The sequence below is a fragment of the Phaseolus vulgaris genome, chromosome 3, assembly GCF_051622355.1.
Source record: "Phaseolus vulgaris cultivar YP4 chromosome 3, ASM5162235v1, whole genome shotgun sequence".
NCBI lineage: Eukaryota > Viridiplantae > Streptophyta > Magnoliopsida > Fabales > Fabaceae > Phaseolus > Phaseolus vulgaris.
Genome location: NC_143500.1, coordinates 42668275 through 42686820, shown reverse-complemented (window position 1 = coordinate 42686820; position 18546 = coordinate 42668275). Strand labels below are relative to the sequence as shown.

The window sequence follows — 18546 nt, the reverse complement described above, 5'->3', positions numbered from 1 at the left end:
CCTCATATTTTACATTCCAAATTTTTTAATAACATTTTATTACACATGTTTTATGAATATAATATTATGAGATCATTTACCTAATGCATCTAAATAAAAAAAATCAAAATTTTTATTTAAAAAATTGTTTTTTTTAATAAATATTTCTTATGCGGGCTGACCCGCAGACCCGCGCGCCAACCCTTATGCAGGGCGGATTAGAGAAATCAGCCCGCAAATTCTATGCGGGACAGGCCAACCCGACCCACTTTTTGCGGACCAAGTGCGGGGCGGGCTAGCCCACATTGCCACCCTTAATTTTTATCTCTTCTTTTTATTTGGTTTGTTGTTACTAAATGTCATGCAATATATTATGTTTTATAATTTGTATATAATAGACATTTAAGTAGAATTCTATAAATATTCATCAATAAAAAATTTCTTTTCTAAAATTAGTAAATTTAAATATTAATCTGAATAGTTAAATTACATTATTTTACTTAAAAATTTAAAGAATTTAAATCCTATATAGTACTTAGATTTATCAATAATCTCAATAAATGACAAATTGTTGGTAAACTAATATTTAAAATCAAATAAAATATTATTATTAACATATTTATATTAAGAGTGTAGATTTATAATTTATTTTAATAAATACAAATATATTATATCCATAAAAAAATTATTTTTATAAATAAATTTAAAAAATTATATTATAGTTTAGTTTTCAAAACAAAAATGTATAAATAAATATATATATAAATTATTTAGTTTTTTTTTACTCTTGTTACTTTTTTCTTTCTTTCATGTTGTAATTCAATTTTTTTTTTATAAAAATCAAATAAATCATAATACTTAACGATCTATTTTTTTTAATCTTATAAAAATATGCAAATAAAAATAATAATAAAAAGTTGTAAATTTTAAAATTAAAAGAATTATGAAGATATGTTTTATATCATTTGATTACTGTTATAATTTAAAAAACATCCTAAATATTAATCTTTATTTTTGTTTGATCTTTTCTTTAAAGAATAATTTAATGTTTTATATATATATACTTTTTATATTTAAAAGACACTATGTATATCTATATTTTATTTAAATAATATTTTTTCCTTCATTTACAAAAACTTACTTATGACTTGTTTAAAAAAAATGTATGACACAAGAACTTAATTGTTTATTATTTTCAAAATTCAAGATAACAAAATTTATGAGTTGTACTTTTACTTAAAATTTTAATGAATACATGCATTCATAATAAAATGATAAATGAGAAATGATTTATATGCATTTATTACATACTAAAAAGAATTATTACAATAATGAGTGTATATATCGGTAGACCTTTTCAAAAACTTAAAAACTAAGAAAATAGAAAAAAAATAAAAATAAAGACAAATAGAAGCATGTCATGTGAGTTTGTTTTAAAACGTGGTCCATTTGGGATGTGCATGGAGAGGAAGACGTGGCAAACATAAAGGTCGAAGAGAAAGAGGAAAATGTGTTGGTTTTGTTGGTAGAGGAGGTGTTTGTTGCATAGGGTGCCAACGATTGGGGTCTCCCAAATCTCACCCTTCATATTCATGTTATGAGCTTGGTTGGTTTCCCAAACTCAACCCACCGAAATCACAGCTACACCTTTCATCTTCCAACAATTTGTTAGCTCTTAGATATCATATCCAGCTTTCCTTCTTTCTCTCTACTCGCCATCTCCCCATAAACAAATGTTGCTGTGATTCTTCAGTTACCTCACACCTTCACCCCTTTTATTTTAACATTTCCATTCACTTCCCTCGATTCTTTTCCTCTGTCTTCACTCTCTCAATAAGGTTTGTTCTTTTTACTTAATCACAATTTCGATTTTCCTCAAACCATTGCCCTTTGGTGTTCAAGTTTGGTTCTTTCTTTCGCTCCATATTTGGGCTAGTTTTTGTTTCTTGCATCCTTGAACCTGCTTGCTTTTTTACCAGATGGGGAATTTAAAATCATTTAGGGTTACATCGAAAAATGTATTATCAAAATTTGGTTATATTAATGATTTGTTTTCAATTGTTTGTGGCAATATTTGGGGCTAGATGTGTTTACTCTTAATCCTAAATTTGCAGGATGGGAAGGGTTAAATTGAAGATAAAGAAACTAGAGAGCATAAGCAATCGACATGTGACTTATTCAAAGCGTAAAAGTGGAATTTTAAAGAAAGCAAAGGAATTATCAATACTATGCGATATAGACATTCTCCTTCTCATGTTTTCTCCTACAGGAAAGCCTACATTACTACAAGGAGAGCGCAGGTAATAATAATGATGAAAACATTTATGTGGTGTTGAGAATGACTGAATGATATTGTTGTGAGTTAGTACAACATTTATGTCTGAATAGAAGAACAAACCAAAAACATTGTTATGACATTTATGCCTTTCTATGAGGCAACAACCTTACTTGCTATAACAAACATATTATAACATATAACACCCAGTTTTAATGTTTTTTTTTTTATGTTAAAAGTATGTTGTATAGTAAACTTTTATTGTTTCATACAAACACACTCTCTGTTGTAGGAGCAAATAATCTTTTAAGAGGATAAGGAGATATTATTAGCTTTATATATATACCTCCTAACTAGAGAATGCAATTTAATACTGTATATTACTTTATTGGGTGGATCTTGAATAAAAGATTATCTTCACACTTGAAATTTGAAATTAAGAAGTATATATTCTTTGGACTCTAATTGTTTATTAGATAAAAGAACTGGAGTCGGACTTTTCTCAGTATGATTGGAGTTTTTTCCCTTACTTCCAGAGGCCTTATTAGATTGAATTTAGCAGTTAATGGAAACATGAGTGTGTAATTTTTATTTTTTTTTAGTTTTGTAACATTTATTTATAAAGTATGTACTTAAAACTACTAGATTGGTTAGTTCATGGTAACTTATAAAAAAAGGATTCTAATATATTTTCTAGGATTTCAAGTATAACTAGTTCCTAGTCAATCTTTAACTTCAAACAATAAATTAAAATAACTACAAATGTATATGCAACAATTGAATAGTTGAAAAGAAAAATAACAACTCAACAACTCCAACACTATAATAATAACAATAAAAGTCTAATTACACTAAGATTCTTATTCAACATATTTTATGAGTATTATGTTGGTTATCAAGGGTCCTAGAACCTTTATTCTTTAACGAGACTTGATCCAGCAACTCAAATATTATTTGTGAGATATATTTATTTATACATAATATAGTTTAATATTCTAAAAGGTATAAAAAGAAAGAACCATGGTATTGTTAACTAGCGTATCCTTTTTAACGTCTATATTTTCATATGTATTGTTCAAGTTTATATTTTTTTTTTCAAGAGTTAAAATGTAAAATAATAAATTCATGTATAATCTTTAATAATTTTGAATATTTGTTATTGTTTTCAGTAATATTGAGGAGGTTGTTGCAAAATTTGGTCAACTTAGCCCACAAGAAAGGGCCAAAAGGTTTGTCAACTTTTTTTGTGAAGTTTAATTGTTTCTTACTTGTCATTTGTTAGTGATAAAGAAGCTAATATATTTTATTATTTTATTGAGCAGGAAAATGGAAAGCCTTGAAGTAAGATTACTCTGTTTTTCTCAATTATGTCTTATACATACATTGTTTTTGTTGTGTCAAATGCATCTTTTCAGTTGTCTCTGCATTTTTGTGATGTTTAGATTCTAATTTGGTTTTAAATTTAGGCACTAAAGAAAACCTTCAAGAAATTGGATCATGACGTAAAAATACAGGATTTCTTAGGTTCAAGGTAAGTTTATGTTTATATGAATTTGTCAATATTTTTCTCGTAAAGCTTTCTAAAGTTTCTCAATTTTATCTTTTCTACCTTGCAGCAGCCAAACAATGGAGGTACAATTTCTTCATAGACAATGCTATGCTTAATAATAATGTCAGAATCTTAAGTTAGTAGTTGAGCAACCAAAATGTTATGATCTGTGTGTAGGAATTATCTCATCAAGTGAGGGTTTTACAAGCTCAACTCACAGAAGTACATCAGAGACTGAGGTGCAACTTTGGAGCTTTTGGTTGTTAAAGTATTTCTTTTTCTTTTTGGTTTTTATAAGCTCTCTTGTTGAAATATTATTCATTTGACCTCTTCAGGTTTAGTGTTTTGCAATCATTTGGTTACTTTTATCCCTTATCTAGCAGGCATATGCATCATTTTCATGTGCATTCGAATTTTGACATGTTACTTTATGCTCATACTCATTCATGTTCCCGTGTCAAAATTATTTCAGATGATGTTGTAACTTTTGATGTTCTTCAATCTACTTGACATTTGGGTTTTCTGTATATAAATTATTTATTACAAAATTACAATACAAAATATTTTTCTATCCCCTTCTCTTAAACAAAACACTAGCATAGTTATGATATTGAGTTTAGTCAACATTTCATTTGTTACTAGAGCATTATAAGTTGGTAAATAATATTACAAAAGGAAGGAAATATTAGTTAATACTATTTTATTTATTATGCATCATTTATGTTTCGGCAATGGGTAAGAAAATCCAATCAAATTTCACATTTTCTATCACATATTCTACCAGCTGTGAGCAGAAGCACAGCACCGGTTTGAGAAGTGAAACTATTATACTTGTTCACCTTTCTTAAATATCTAGATTTTCATGGTTATAGAAATTATAGTAGTTGGATTTGAGCCTACTTTATAGATCTGAGTAATTCATATACATTAACATCCATCGAACTTCTACTTGATTTTTCCTCAGCTAACATTAACTATATCATAATGCACACAATGCATATAAAATTGATGTTGTCATACATGAGTTATGGATCATGAAAGTTTAAGTAATAATCATAAATTAATATTGTGTTTAAATTTTCAACTTTTTAGCTATTGGAATAATCTAGAGAAGATCAACAATTTAGAGCATCTTAGGCAAATGGAAGACTCGTTACGAGAATCAATCAATCGAGTGGTTCTGCAGAAGGTAAGACTTTTGTTTCATGCAGACTTCCCATATTGTTATGTCATCTTCAAATTACCACTACACCAATCCATGGATAACTAATTAAATACTAGGTTTGTATTTTAACATGTCAACATGTTTTCTTAAATTAACAGGAAAATTTAGGAAAGCACCAATTCATTTCACTTGAATGTGCTAACCAGGTATAGTAAATGTTGTATTTTGCCTTTCTTAATATTTCCTGTTCTTCTTTTCAAAATATTTATTTGGTATTTTGTTGCTTCATAGTTACAGGAAGGGATGACATTACCCTTGATGATGGCAAGTCTACAAGAATCTCAACCACTGTCTTGGCTTTTGAATAATGATAATCATCAATTGTTGTTACCAAATGAACCAAAATTTCTACCATTTAGGTGGGTTACCTCGTCTATATAACTTTGTTCTACTTGTGGGATAGTGGAAGTGTGGAACTGGATTATTTCCACTGAAGATATATATTTTAACAAGCTAGCACATATGTCTTTCAATTAATATAACTAATGATATATCAAATTTTCTTCCTAAGATTGCTTTATAGTACCTTATAATTCATCTTTCAATTTCGTTACTGATTTAATTGTACAACATACAGTGATAATACCAATAGAGACGCTGAGTGTTCAACTGACATTTCAATTCCAAGCTATTCAAGTTATATTGGGAGCCACAAACTTGAAGTTGGTAGTTCTCCCCAAGTGACTACTTTGGGTCAAGGAGGTGGTGCAATGAACGAGTTAAATGGAACAACATACTTAAATGTACAACGTTGTGACCAATTTACATTCCCTCCTCCACAAGATATTGAGGAAGCAAAACATTTACCAACGTTGAACAACAAATCAAACACCGTGGATTACCAAGTTAACAACTTTGATCTTTCCGGTTCACTATTCGAAAATGGACATCAATTTTGGAATTCAGCTTCGGGGTCTTGTGGTATTGCCATGTATAATGAGAACGGCTACCACAGGGTAAGCAATCCTTTTATGTTTCAATGATTCATACTTCATAGTTTCAAGGTAGATTTTGAATTTTCTAAAATCGCTCAAATGGGCATTAAGAGAACTCAAACAAAAGATAATATCTATTGTGTTTCAATTCTTTATGTTGGACTTTAGTCTCTACTTTTTGTTTTGTAGACAATTTGACTTAGGTTGTTTCTAATTTCCTGTATTTTGCAGTAAATCAATGACTCAACTATTCATACTAGCCTATTTCGAGTGACAAGGATGTTAGTTGATAAAGTCATGACAAAATGCTTGCAAATTATGTCTACAAAAACAGATTAGATTGTCTCTCCACCTATGAGGTCAACAAGGTTCGTAAGAGTGGACAATATTAGTTGTATATATTGTAAGACTTGTAGGATGCAGTTTATTCACATACCAGTATTAAACTCACTAACTCTTTTACCAGTAGATTTTTGGAATTGATTAATCCAAGCTGTAAATTTTTATTTTGTACAAAAGTTATTTTAATGGTCTTATAAATAGTTTTATAAATTGAAAGTTTATTTGTTCCTTGGTCCCTTGGCACACATACAAGCTTTTTATTGAAGAGCATATTATTCTGAAATCAAAGTTTCAAATTAGTCTTTAATATTGTAATGGTAGATGAAGAACTGTGCTTTAATATTTTTACTCAGATTTCAGATTTGAATCCAAGTAAATTTTTTATTTATTAGAAACATAAAAAATATTAAGGATGGTGAGTCAAACTTCTCAACCAAGAGTACGCATCATATTTTGCACTTTTAAGATAAACGAAAAGTTTTAAACTAACCAACTTCTTTTTTTAATCCTTTAATCCGTACATTTGGAATTTTAATTTACAATTAACCTAGGTTTTGAGGAATATGCAAAGGAAACCATAATCTTTCATTTGAGCGAAAATGGAATTGAATGCAAATACAAGTTTTTTTCAAACCTTATCCAAAATTAGTATATCAATTTGTAATTTTTGTATATAACTCAAAAGATGAAAAAATAAACGTGATATTACTTTGCTAAAAAATTGCTTGCATCCTCGTTCAACTCACAAATCAATATATATATATATATATATATATATATATATATATATATTCAAGACTTTCAAACATAAATTTAACTAAAACCAAACCTAATAATTTGATCAACAACTTGTGTAAATACATAAACCTAAAAAATACTCACAACATATCTCAATCTTTCAATATCTAATCAAAATTAAGATATTAAACAATCAAAATCTCAAAACTCAAAGATAATATAACCATGTAGGTTCCTTACTTGTTTAGCTTGCTCATGACGAAATCAAATTCCAACTCTACGTAACTAACAAAAAAATTAAACATAATTGATGATTTAAGCATATGATCCCAGCTAACATAGACACTAAAAACTGACTCAAGAAAAAGGATGTAGAAAATTTTAATGGAATAAACTTGTTTTATTTTCCGTTGAAATTCATATGAAATGTTGTGATCTAATATTTGAAAAAAATCAATAGATTGGTTAGAATATTAAAAAGAAGTTAGAGAAAAAAAAGGGGAAAAAGTTATAAAAATATAATAATTATTTTAAAATAAAGTTTGAATAATTCAGTTTTTTTATTTATAAGCTTTATAATTTAATAATAAATATTCATATTCCATCTTAGTTATACCACATCTATTCTTAAACAATTTTTAAAATCTTTACATTACGTCATATATTTAATTTAAAAATCAAATTATTAAGTATTTAAAATAAAAATCGATTATATTAAAAAGTGAAATCTTATTTAAAATTTTTGTTTTCAAAAAATAGAGTAAATTCACCTTTTTTTTTTTTCTACAAGTAGTTTTCGTTTTTCCTTAATATTTATTTATCATGATAATATATCAAAATGTTAAATTTCAACTTAAGTAAAGAACTATCTAAATTTCTCCTTCAAAGAGTCTAATTTTATAATATTTATAATTTATATTAAGATACCAAATTTAAAACTATATATTAAAATTTACCACTATTCCTTAAATATTTAAATAAAATTAATAACACAAGAAATTTAAGTACAAAGTGATAAATATAGTTTTTTATATCTTAAAAGTAAAAGCCATCTCATATAATAAATAAAAAATTAAAAAAGTAATGAATGATAAAAACCAGGGTTAAACATTTTTTAAAAATATTAATCGTGAATTTGTAGGGTGGTAAAACACGTACATCCAACGGTCAGGATTTTATGAGAGTAAAAGGAACAAAACGGCTCCGTCTCCTATACCCTAACTTATACTATCGCCCCTCTTTCTCTCTATATATACGAAGCCATTGTTCTGAAACCCTAACCTCCACAGCAGCAGCGATATCCGTCTAGGGTTTCTTCTATCCAACTCTCTTTCGTTTTGTCTCATTTTTTTTCCTTTTTTCAATTCATTTGCCTCTAATTGCTGTGTGCCAATGATGGTGTTAAATATACTCCGAGATTTATTTCTATGAAATCAACTTCGATCTGAGGCACTAGCTTTATCTTTCTGAATCTCTACGATTAGCACAGTAAAGTGTTTTAAGGGTTTTGCTCCCTTTTTATGATTGTTTTCGTGATTGAATTGCAGTTGTAATGTTGTTGTTCTGATTTGCTGAATTCACTTGTATGACTTTGATCTAGCTTTAAAATTTGTTCTGCCGTCTTGTGCCAACCTTTCAATTCCATAGTTTGAGCCAGTAAATATAGTATTCATTCGCAGATGACGACAAAATAGACAGGGACATCAGCACTCCTATGGAGAATGTTGACTTCGTCTAATGGGAATCTCTCTGATGCGTTCATGTCTTCTTTTGTGTTTTTGATTTTTTTTTAGTGAAGCATTTGAATTTATTGTTTTAATTTTAACTATACCATTTGCAAATGACGATAAAAGACAGGGACATCAGTACTTATTCTAAGGATGTTGATTTGTCTTTGGGAATCTCTCTGATGCATAATGCAGTTTTCACGATGAATGTGTAGAAATTAATTGTTAGGAAACTCTCCAACTTGTATAAGGCTCTGTTTGAAAAGAAATATCTAGGTTGATGATGTTGTGATGATCTTATATGTTCTACAAGCGATATTGATCACTTTGTTTACTATTGAACTGCTGAAGAATGATACTGAAATTAGGTTTGGGTTAACCCCATATTAGAGTTATGGCTTCTAAATTTTGAGTGTTGGACTTGATAATGTGTACTATTGATTATTGATACTGTTAGTATTGATTTGGCCAATGATGTACTCATTTGTTTGTATCATCAGATGTGTTTATGATGATATCTTTAATTGTCACTACCTCTGAGGCCATTCTTTATTATGGTTTTTATTTCATTTGGTCTAAAACTCTTTGTTCGGATACGAATTTGGTTTTTGGAAGTATTGATTTTTTTTGTTATTGAAAGGCGCTGTTTTCCCCTAAAAATGACAGCTCCCTTGGCCTTTAAATTTGGTTCTGTTAACTGAATTTACAAGCCTGGTGATTGCCACTAAGAACGGAGATTTGAAGGTTCTTTTGTTGAAGCTTGATCAAATTCGGGCTCCAAAAGCGTCTTATGAAATAAACGTCTTGCATCGTTGTTAATGAAGGCTTGTAATCTCTGTTATGGCTTTATGTTGTTGTAGGCCGTGGAGAGTTTTGATTATGCGAGTCAAATTGATGTGTCTTCAAAGAAAGTCACTGTTACCCGTTACTAGATGTGCTTTTGAAAATGTAGTTTTTCCCCTTTTAATCTGTCTTACCTTTGGCTTTTTATGTGTTTTTGAAACTTGAATTCATAGACTTTTTGTAATCAACCTTTGGCTTCATTACCTAGCGTAGCCTAGTTTGTGAGGAGCTAGGCCACATATACTTGTGGTATATTCTTTATAACATGTTTTTAAATATTCTAACCTAATATATCTTGAAAGATTATCGACAGTGCCCATAACTGAGCATCAGTATCATTAAAATATTCTTAATAGTCAACATGAATAAGATCAAAACTGAGTGAGGTCCTATACATTAACATAAATAAGATCAAAGCATCGCTGTAAATTAACATAAATAAGATCAAAACATGATACTGAAATGCTAATTGGAAAATGTATCATTCTTTGGTTTGCCAAACTGCAAACGTTACCAAAAATTTGTTAAACTTTTAGTTCAACTTTTTTCAACAAAATCATCACTGTAACAAGCTAACAAAACCTGAAGTTATTCTTCTTTCCCCTTGAAGTTATAAACATGATCTCTCCACTAGACAATCGTAATATCTTAGTTATGACAGATACCCTGGTAATCTAGTTCTGGATTTTACAGTGAGCTTGAAAAAACACTAGGACTTATTTCCAGTTGGTAGAGGCATGAGACAATTTTTATAGACCACAATTTAGAGGCACTTAGTATGATATGAATAGGTTTAATTTTATGATAAAAAGTGAAGTGAGACAATTAAAAAGTGAAATGAGACATTTAAAATGTGAATGACACAAACAATAACAAATGTGGTACATCACTATTAGAACCTACTAACTAGAAGAGTCATGTTAGTAATTTGTGATTGCTTCAAGAATGTTGTTTGTTTTTATTTTGTTTATAAGGTAAACCAAACTGATGCTGTCCCAATTGACTTAAAGGAATCCAGATTTTTTTTATTTACATTAACATCATTATTATGAAGAATTTTACGATGGATAAAGATAAATAGTATGGTGAGGTCTAATTTTGAGAATGGTCAATATTCATTTATGAATGTAACAATCTTAATCAGAACTCAGACAACATAATAGAAAAGAGCAAAAAAAATACAAGATAATGTGGACTAATTTCTTCATATTTCTTATTACAGAAGAATAATGTAATCCCTGATAAATACAAGGGAGAACACCACAACTATTCACCGTATATTTTTTTAAAAGAGAACAAGATTAAGTTTTTTTATACATTATTTACAATACTTTCCACGAGTGGTTAAGGAAATTCATGTTTTTTTTTTGTTAACATGATGCTTTTCACACTATTATACATTTAGCAAAATTAATTGTTAAATTGAAGACATGAGGAACATCGATATGAAAGGGAATATAAAGAAAAAAAAAGGTTACAATATGTTACCCCAAAAAAGATGAGTCTATGTGATTCATGTTTATCTTCTTTAGTTTAATATTGTTTTATTCTTGATTATTATAATACTTTTGGTTATGTTTAAGTAGATTATTAATTGTTATTTTTTTCAAAATAAAACTAGCCTACACTTAAATTTTGTCGTGGTAATAAATTTTATCAATTTTAAAAACAAGCACGGTAAATCTAAAACATAATTTAATTGATCACTAATTTATTTTAACTCTATTTTCTAAATGTACATTTAGAAATTTAGTTTCATGTGAAATTAATCCTTTACATCGATAAACTTTTTTCTATCAAGAGTTAAAATATTAAAAAATATATTATTTACGTATAACACGCCATTATTTTATTAATCTTTTATCTTTTTCAAAACACTAATTGAGCTAAACTTGAAATCTATGTGTTGATGAAAATATGGGAATAGTTTTTTTTTTTTTTTTTAACTTTAGCATTGGTCAGACATAGTAATAACTTCAATAGTGATTAATTAAATAAGAGAGAACTTTCACCTCTACTAACATGAATTATACTTTTTGTATTTTGAAACATAAAAATAAGTAGACTAATTAGTAAACAGTGCAGCATAAGAATTAATAATAATAATAAATGATGAAATTATTTAAAAGTTCAGTTGTTCAAATTTTTATCAGGAATTGACACTATACAAAATTGCAACAGGTGTTGAAACAGTGAAATTGATTTTTATTGAATTGTAGAAATAAATGTGAATGAATTCATGGAATAGTTAAGCCCAATACCAAAAAATTCTGAACCTATTTTCCTTCACACTGAAATTAAATATTCCTCAACTTGTTAATATTTATATTGAAACTTGTTAATATTTATGTTGAAAAATGATTATATTTATATTTAAACTTGTTAATACATTAACATGTGGCCTATTAGCTCAGCTGGTTAGAGCGTCGTGCTAATAACGCGAAGGTCGCAGGTTCGAGACCTGCATGGGCCATTTTTTAATTTCTAAAAATTTTAAAATCTGATTCATATTTGCTTCTACTTTCCTTTGGTTTTTTTCAAACGGAAATGATCACATTTTTTTTTATCCCAAAATATTTCACTTAAGTGTATAAAAAATTAAGCGTAAAATTATTTACATATATTATTTTCTAATAAAAGTCATAAAAATTACAAAATAAATTATTCTTAAACACTAAAGTAATTTTTTTAAGTTTTTTTATTAATCACTTTTTCTTGTTCTTTTATCGTATTTATTTATAACGAGGTTCAGAAAATTCTTGTTTATCGTATTTATTTATAAATTATAAGGACGTTAAGAAAAGTGATTTATGAATATTTTTTTAGTATGATCTAGTTTACGTGTGCGACTGTTTTTATATTATGATATACAATAGATAGAATATTAGTACAATTGTGCCCATTGCTAAACACACATTCAGGTCTCTAAAAAAATTAAATTTAAATCCAACTAACATCCAAATAGAAAATAAAAATAAAAAATCTAAATAGAAATGTAGTGTACATGACATTAGGTAACAAAGTACAAACCAATATCAATTTTTTTATTAATGATATTTGATCTCAATGTGTAGTTGGTTTTTCCAATTTTCCACTCTTTGAATACTTGACTAGTTACAGAAGAATACATCGTAGTAGCAAGCAACTAAGAGATTTAGCATATATTGAATGTTTTAATTTAAACTTTAAAAAGATTTTTTAATTATAATTTACTTGAATTTAGGGGTGGATAATCTGGGTTAAACCCGCGAGTTATGGGACAGTGCTTAAAAAAAATCACATCTAAAAAAATGTTTAAAATTGAAAACTTGTACAAGTATAAATTAAGGATAAATAAGTATCCTTAAATCTAAATAATAACTTCTTGTTTAAGTGAGCTAAGGTGCAGTTTTATTGTAATTAATTTACATTGAACAAGAATGCAACTTATTTATGACAACAATTTTCAGGCTAATAGTAGGTGTTAAGAATCATACACTACACTCTTTATATGCAATGACAGTGTCCTAAACAAACTATATTATCTTTTTAGTTTCTACTTTTCAAACATTATCCGACACTATTCAGAGACTCCTTCAATTATAAACCGTGTTGTTCAATGTTGGACCATGTACTCTTTCCACCCAAAATTTCAAGAAATGGCAAAACATAAAAACTTAACCAATGAATTGGCACCAATCTCTATATTAAAATCCCAACATTAGTGGTTTCTATGCAATTCCATTCGGTGCTAGTCCCTTTCTTCTTTGCAACTCTCACAAGTTCCCTACCTTTACCAATTATTAGGGAATGTTGCCTTTAATCTCCAAGTTATCTAAAACCAGCACCTCAAAAAGCTGGCACAAGTTTATAATCATCTAACCATAAATAATTTAGGCTTTGTTTAACACTTAAGTTTGCATGAGTGATCCAAAAGTTACAGTGCAAAAACATAAAAAAATTGGTTCAGATGACTACGAGCAGTGAACATAAGTTGTGGCACCTTCTGCATACATTTTACTTTAGTGCATGTAAACTAATATAGGTGTTGAACAAATTATAAAAGTAGAATGTTAATAAGTTTGCCTAACCCACCAAGCCTATGAACCAATCAATTTAATTGGCAGATCCTACTTTGTGGTGAAAATGACAAAGGAGAAGCAAATTTCATTTCCCATTTCAGTGATCTGCTTCGCTGTTCAAATCAAGTGTGATTTATCTTTGTTTTTATCTTGGGAACTTTTCTGCCATGATTCATTTTGGACTCATTCTTATTTTCAACACCTAACACTCTTCATTTCGTCACACCATTGGTTAATTGCAAGTTTATGTAAGCTGCTTCATCAAAACCAATAACCTAGCATCCAACTTTTTCTTTACAGAAAAAATAAATTAATATACTTTTTTTAAATCCAATGTGTTTTTACTTTTATGGTTTAGGCCAAAATGCAATGAACATGTTCAAGTTATTTGATCTCTTAAAAAATGACTTTAGAACACTAAATCAAAACCACAATACACAAAGACATATATAAAAATAAGATTGCATTATAAATCCCCATTATCTGGGAACTTTGTGGGGGAATAAACACAGCACATAGATCCTCCTCTCCCATTATAGAAACAAATCACGAAAAATCTCAAAAAATTTAAAACTCCACATATATGATGCAAGGAAATTGTCATTGATTCTCCAACACCAACCCGAATTTGCATTAATTAGAGGATAAATGTTTAAATTTATCCAGTTTTAGTGTCACTTGGTTTTGTGTAAAGTAATATTTTACCTTTTAATTCTAATTATATTACAAATTTCATTGTTCAACTTTTTTAACGTATTTAAATAAGTATTTTATTAAATTATTTTTTAAATACTAATTTTGATTTTTTTAGATAAATTATTTTTATAAAAAGTGTTCTACTATGTAGAGAAACTAAATTAACTCATGCATAAGTTATTTTAGTATAAGTTCTTTTATATAGTTTCTTTAAAATTTTATTTTTTTAACTTATAATATAAGCTAATTTTAGTATGTAGACAAACTTTTTTTTTCTTCTAAAACTATTTATGGAAATACTTGTTCCAATAAACTATGTGTATAATTCACTACGTATTGACTTTTGAATAGTTCTAAATTTAGCGAAAAGTTTTAGTTTGATTCCATTTTCAAATGTTGAAATATCGTCAAGTTGTATTGACGGAGAATACAAGAATGGATCAAGTTAAATAAATATAACAAGTGTTTATGAAATAATAAATTTTAAAAACTTCACTAATTTACTAAGCAAATAGAAATTATTTCTTAAAAAAAAGTTATTAGACTTGTGCATAAATATGGTCATTTTATTAAAAACATAAAGAAATGAGCATATGAATAGAAATTATACATATTTGTATTACACGTTATATATGGTATTTTTGTCCTGAAATATTCCAATTAGAGTGTTATTTTTTTATGGTGTTAGTGACTAAAATTATTGTCCTCTTGATTTCGATAACACCAAAGGTACACATATAGATGGCTTAAAGTCATATAATGAATGATATTATTGGTGATATAAATATTATTTAATGGCTGCGAAGCAAAGATACGCCACAACTCTCACTCAAAACAGATTCCACAATGCCATTTAGTCAATCGGATCAAATACGAATATTCCCTCTTTTTTCTCAATTCACCTTTCTTTTATATCATTTTCAAGAGATTAATTCTTTTTTCTATTTTTTATTTACTTTTTATCTTTTAATATCTACTTTCTTTTCTTAATTTTTAAATACTTTGATTCCATTCGTTATATTTTAAAAGTGGATTAAGATTTTTCTTTTATTTTCAAATTAATCGTTCATCATATCACTTATCATTTATCACTTTTCCCTCAATCTCCTTCACCACCCTCCTTCTTCCTTTTCATTTTCTCTCATTCAACTTTTCTTCTTCTTTTTGTTATTGAAAATAAAAAGTGTTTCCTTTAAATGTGGAATCCCACCTTAATTTAATCTCTCTTGCATTGAGGAAGTAACATTTTTTTACTATTCTTGCCAAAATATTAAAAAATAAATGAAAAAAGCTCCTTATTTTGTTTGAGAAATGAGGGTTTTTATTATGTGTTTTTGGTGTGATTATATATTGTTGAAGAAAAGGTTGAATGTGGGTGTGGATGGAGGATCGGGGGAAGGGAAGGAGAGTGGTTGCAAGTGAATGTTGACCGTAGTGAAAGAAGAAGTGAAGGGCACATGAGTTCCAATTACTTTTGAGTAGTTAATTAGATTTAAAATATAAATTATTTATTAATAATATAAATTATTTTAAATATTAATATCTGTTTAGTCTATAAGATATTTAATTAGTTAGGATAGTAACTAATTATTTTGTATATTTTAAATTAATTTTTATTTAATAACTTTTTAGTATATATATGTTTTTTGACCGGGAGATGAGACTTAGAAAACTATTAAGAGACTTCGTCTTTCATCTTTTTATCAGACAATTGACCTACATTTCAACTTGCTCTTTCAGTCTTTTTGCTACTCCTATGGGTCTTGGTCGCTTGATCACTCAATCTCCTAGGGAATGTCAAACGGGATACTTGCAGAAGACACTCTAACGCTTAAGTCAGCAAAGGGTGTTCGACACCTGAATGTCAGAGTACAGTAATTAATTACGTACCTACTTATTGGAATGTGCACTATTTATATTATTTTAATGAGCTTACCTTATTGGGTCAGATTAGTGAGGTGAGTCATACTTAAAGGTGTATTACCTAATTCATAATGATAATTTACCTTTATCGACCTTGATTGAGTGTTAATGGACCAAGGGTATCGGTCAGTCTACACGGACGTGTATCATTCGGTCGGCCCGACTGCAGAAGTCGAGTCTGGTATTGATCGTTCAGTTCATACCAGCACAATGTATAACAATTGTTTAAGATTTTGTTTACTCCAATTAATTAAATTTTTTAATTTTCTATTTATTAATGTAATTTTAAATAAGTCATTTATTATACTTTTTAAAAATTTCTCTCTATAAATAATTTTCAACACATAATTAAAATTAAAATAAAAGTATAATTTATATATATATATATATATATATATATTGTTTTGAAATTGAAAAAACCATAAAAAGGAAGAAAATTTTTTAAAACGAGTTTTAAATACAAAAAGAGGATAACATTTTAACTTAAACCAGTAGTGTTGAACGTGAAATTTAAGTATATATGCCTACGCACTAAGGCATGTCTACATTTTTTTAATGAAAAAGAATGACACGTTTTCAAATGGTTGCATTTACATCTTCACTTCTCACGTGATACGCATGGATATATTATTTTAATTGATTTTATTCTTAAGATATGTTTGTGTCTGAAGTTAAAATTATTTTTTTGTTATAATCTCATTGTATCTTACAAACCAACTTCAAATTAAATCACACAAAAAATATTTTTTTTCCTCAGTCCATTTGGTTTGTTTACACTTTTAAACAATATTTTATGAATACTTTTTAAAAAGCTAAATATTAGAATATGTATTAGATTTAATAAAACTTATATATTTTAATAAAAACACACGTTTCAAATATATATATATATATATATATATAAATGAATGAAACGTTAACAAAATTAAAACTATTCAAATATTTTTCATTAATGAAAGAAAAGAAATACATTCTTTACTAAAGCTGGAAAGAATAATACCAAACTCGATAATAATTATATATATGGTATTATAATAAAATAATTATTTAGTTATAATGGGGTGTTATAATTGTAACACCGAAAAAATAACATCACATCTTATATAAACTTTATAATTCACACAATACATATATTAATACATCTATTTACAAAAGAAAAAATAAAATCGAAATAAAGTTTTAACATAAAAAATATAATTAAAAGAATTCATAGTTAATTTAGTTTTCTTCTCACTCAAACATAATCATACAAAAATTCAAATATCAATCATAATAATTCAATTTCATTTCAATCATATCTACTACACATGGATCTATTTTCAATCACAATTATTGGGTTTCATTTCAATTACAAGTATTAACAAAAGAAAGTTGTAATTAATTACAATTTTTAAAATTAATAAAATTTTCAAAGGTTCAATTCACTTTTATTACTCATGTAAAAAAAATAAAAATGTACTTGAGCAAAATGACAAATCTTGTTAAGATGGCTTGAGCCAAAAAAGCTCAGATTAAGTCCAGGGAAATTTTGCTTGGCGCATTGAATTTGCATTGAGCGAATTTGAGACAGAGAACATGTAAAAATTGCAATTCAATTCCGCTAAGCGTGGGAAAATTTTGCTAAGTGCATTTGAGGCCGGGAGCACCCCAAAACTACAAATCAGATCCACTTAGCATAGGGAAAGGCTTACCAGATTTGAGATCAAGATCTCCCCTAAATCTACATGTAAAATCTGCTTAAGTATAGGGGAAAAGCGTTGAACGACTTTGGGGCCAAAAATACCCAACATTTGCACCTTAATGCGCTTAGACTTGCACTAAGCGAATTTAACAGATTTTGCAAACTAAAACCCCAACTTGTACCAGAAATCTAACATTCTCAACAACTCAAATCTATTTTTTTTTTTCAAGTTGTATTTAAAACCAGTTTAATCAACATACAAGTGGCTTCCCTTACCTGATTGTTTGTTTTCAATGAAATTTCCAAAACTAGTAGGTTATAGGGACCTAGAGCAAGTTATCCAAACATAATAGATTTTTAGTATGTGGTAGAACAAGTTGAGATTATCATTTTTCTCAATTGGTCCCATCAAAATTGATGATAAAAACATAGTGAAGATCAGATAACAAAAGATCGTTAGAGTAAATAAAAACTTATATGGTTTGAAAACATAATTGGATAAAAATTATTATTGACTCCTCAACTAATGCAAGGAGTGATAAAATTTTGAAATAGATGAGGTATGTAGACGA

The 18546-nt window shown here is 27.9% G+C and overlaps 1 protein-coding gene and 4 non-coding genes across 9 annotated transcripts; all 5 read left to right on the top strand.

Annotated features, from left to right (window-relative positions):
* Positions 1-1436: 1436 nt before the first annotated feature.
* LOC137807759 (agamous-like MADS-box protein AGL65) lies at positions 1437-6533 on the top strand. Of its 5 annotated transcripts, none has more exons than XM_068608541.2 (12): positions 1437-1817; positions 2094-2279; positions 3424-3483; positions 3577-3595; positions 3721-3785; positions 3871-3886; positions 3981-4042; positions 4896-4992; positions 5127-5174; positions 5260-5387; positions 5606-5984; positions 6195-6533. In XM_068608541.2, the coding sequence occupies exons 2-12, from the start codon at positions 2095-2097 to the stop codon at positions 6195-6197; spliced, it is 1062 nt and encodes a 353-aa protein (XP_068464642.1). In that variant the 5' UTR covers positions 1437-1817; position 2094; the 3' UTR covers positions 6198-6533. The 5 variants fall into 5 exon arrangements, 3 of the variants coding, with proteins under 3 accessions (XP_068464642.1, XP_068464643.1, XP_068464644.1); XR_016519137.1 differs by having other exon boundaries at positions 1446-1817; positions 3981-4071; positions 5266-5387; XR_016519136.1 differs by having other exon boundaries at positions 1446-1817; positions 3981-4071.
* A 1893-nt stretch (positions 6534-8426) lies between these two features.
* Positions 8427-8499, top strand: LOC137808895 (small nucleolar RNA Z267). The gene has a single exon (XR_011080768.1). It is a non-coding gene; the product is annotated as a small nucleolar RNA Z267 (small nucleolar RNA).
* A 216-nt stretch (positions 8500-8715) lies between these two features.
* On the top strand, positions 8716-8802 carry LOC137808897 (small nucleolar RNA R44/J54/Z268 family). The gene has a single exon (XR_011080770.1). It is a non-coding gene; the product is annotated as a small nucleolar RNA R44/J54/Z268 family (small nucleolar RNA).
* A 74-nt stretch (positions 8803-8876) lies between these two features.
* Positions 8877-8959, top strand: LOC137808898 (small nucleolar RNA R44/J54/Z268 family). The gene has a single exon (XR_011080771.1). It is a non-coding gene; the product is annotated as a small nucleolar RNA R44/J54/Z268 family (small nucleolar RNA).
* Positions 8960-12012: 3053 nt separating this feature from the next.
* On the top strand, positions 12013-12086 carry TRNAI-AAU (transfer RNA isoleucine (anticodon AAU)). Its single transcript has one exon. It is a non-coding gene; the product is annotated as a tRNA-Ile (tRNA).
* Positions 12087-18546: the final 6460 nt, after the last annotated feature.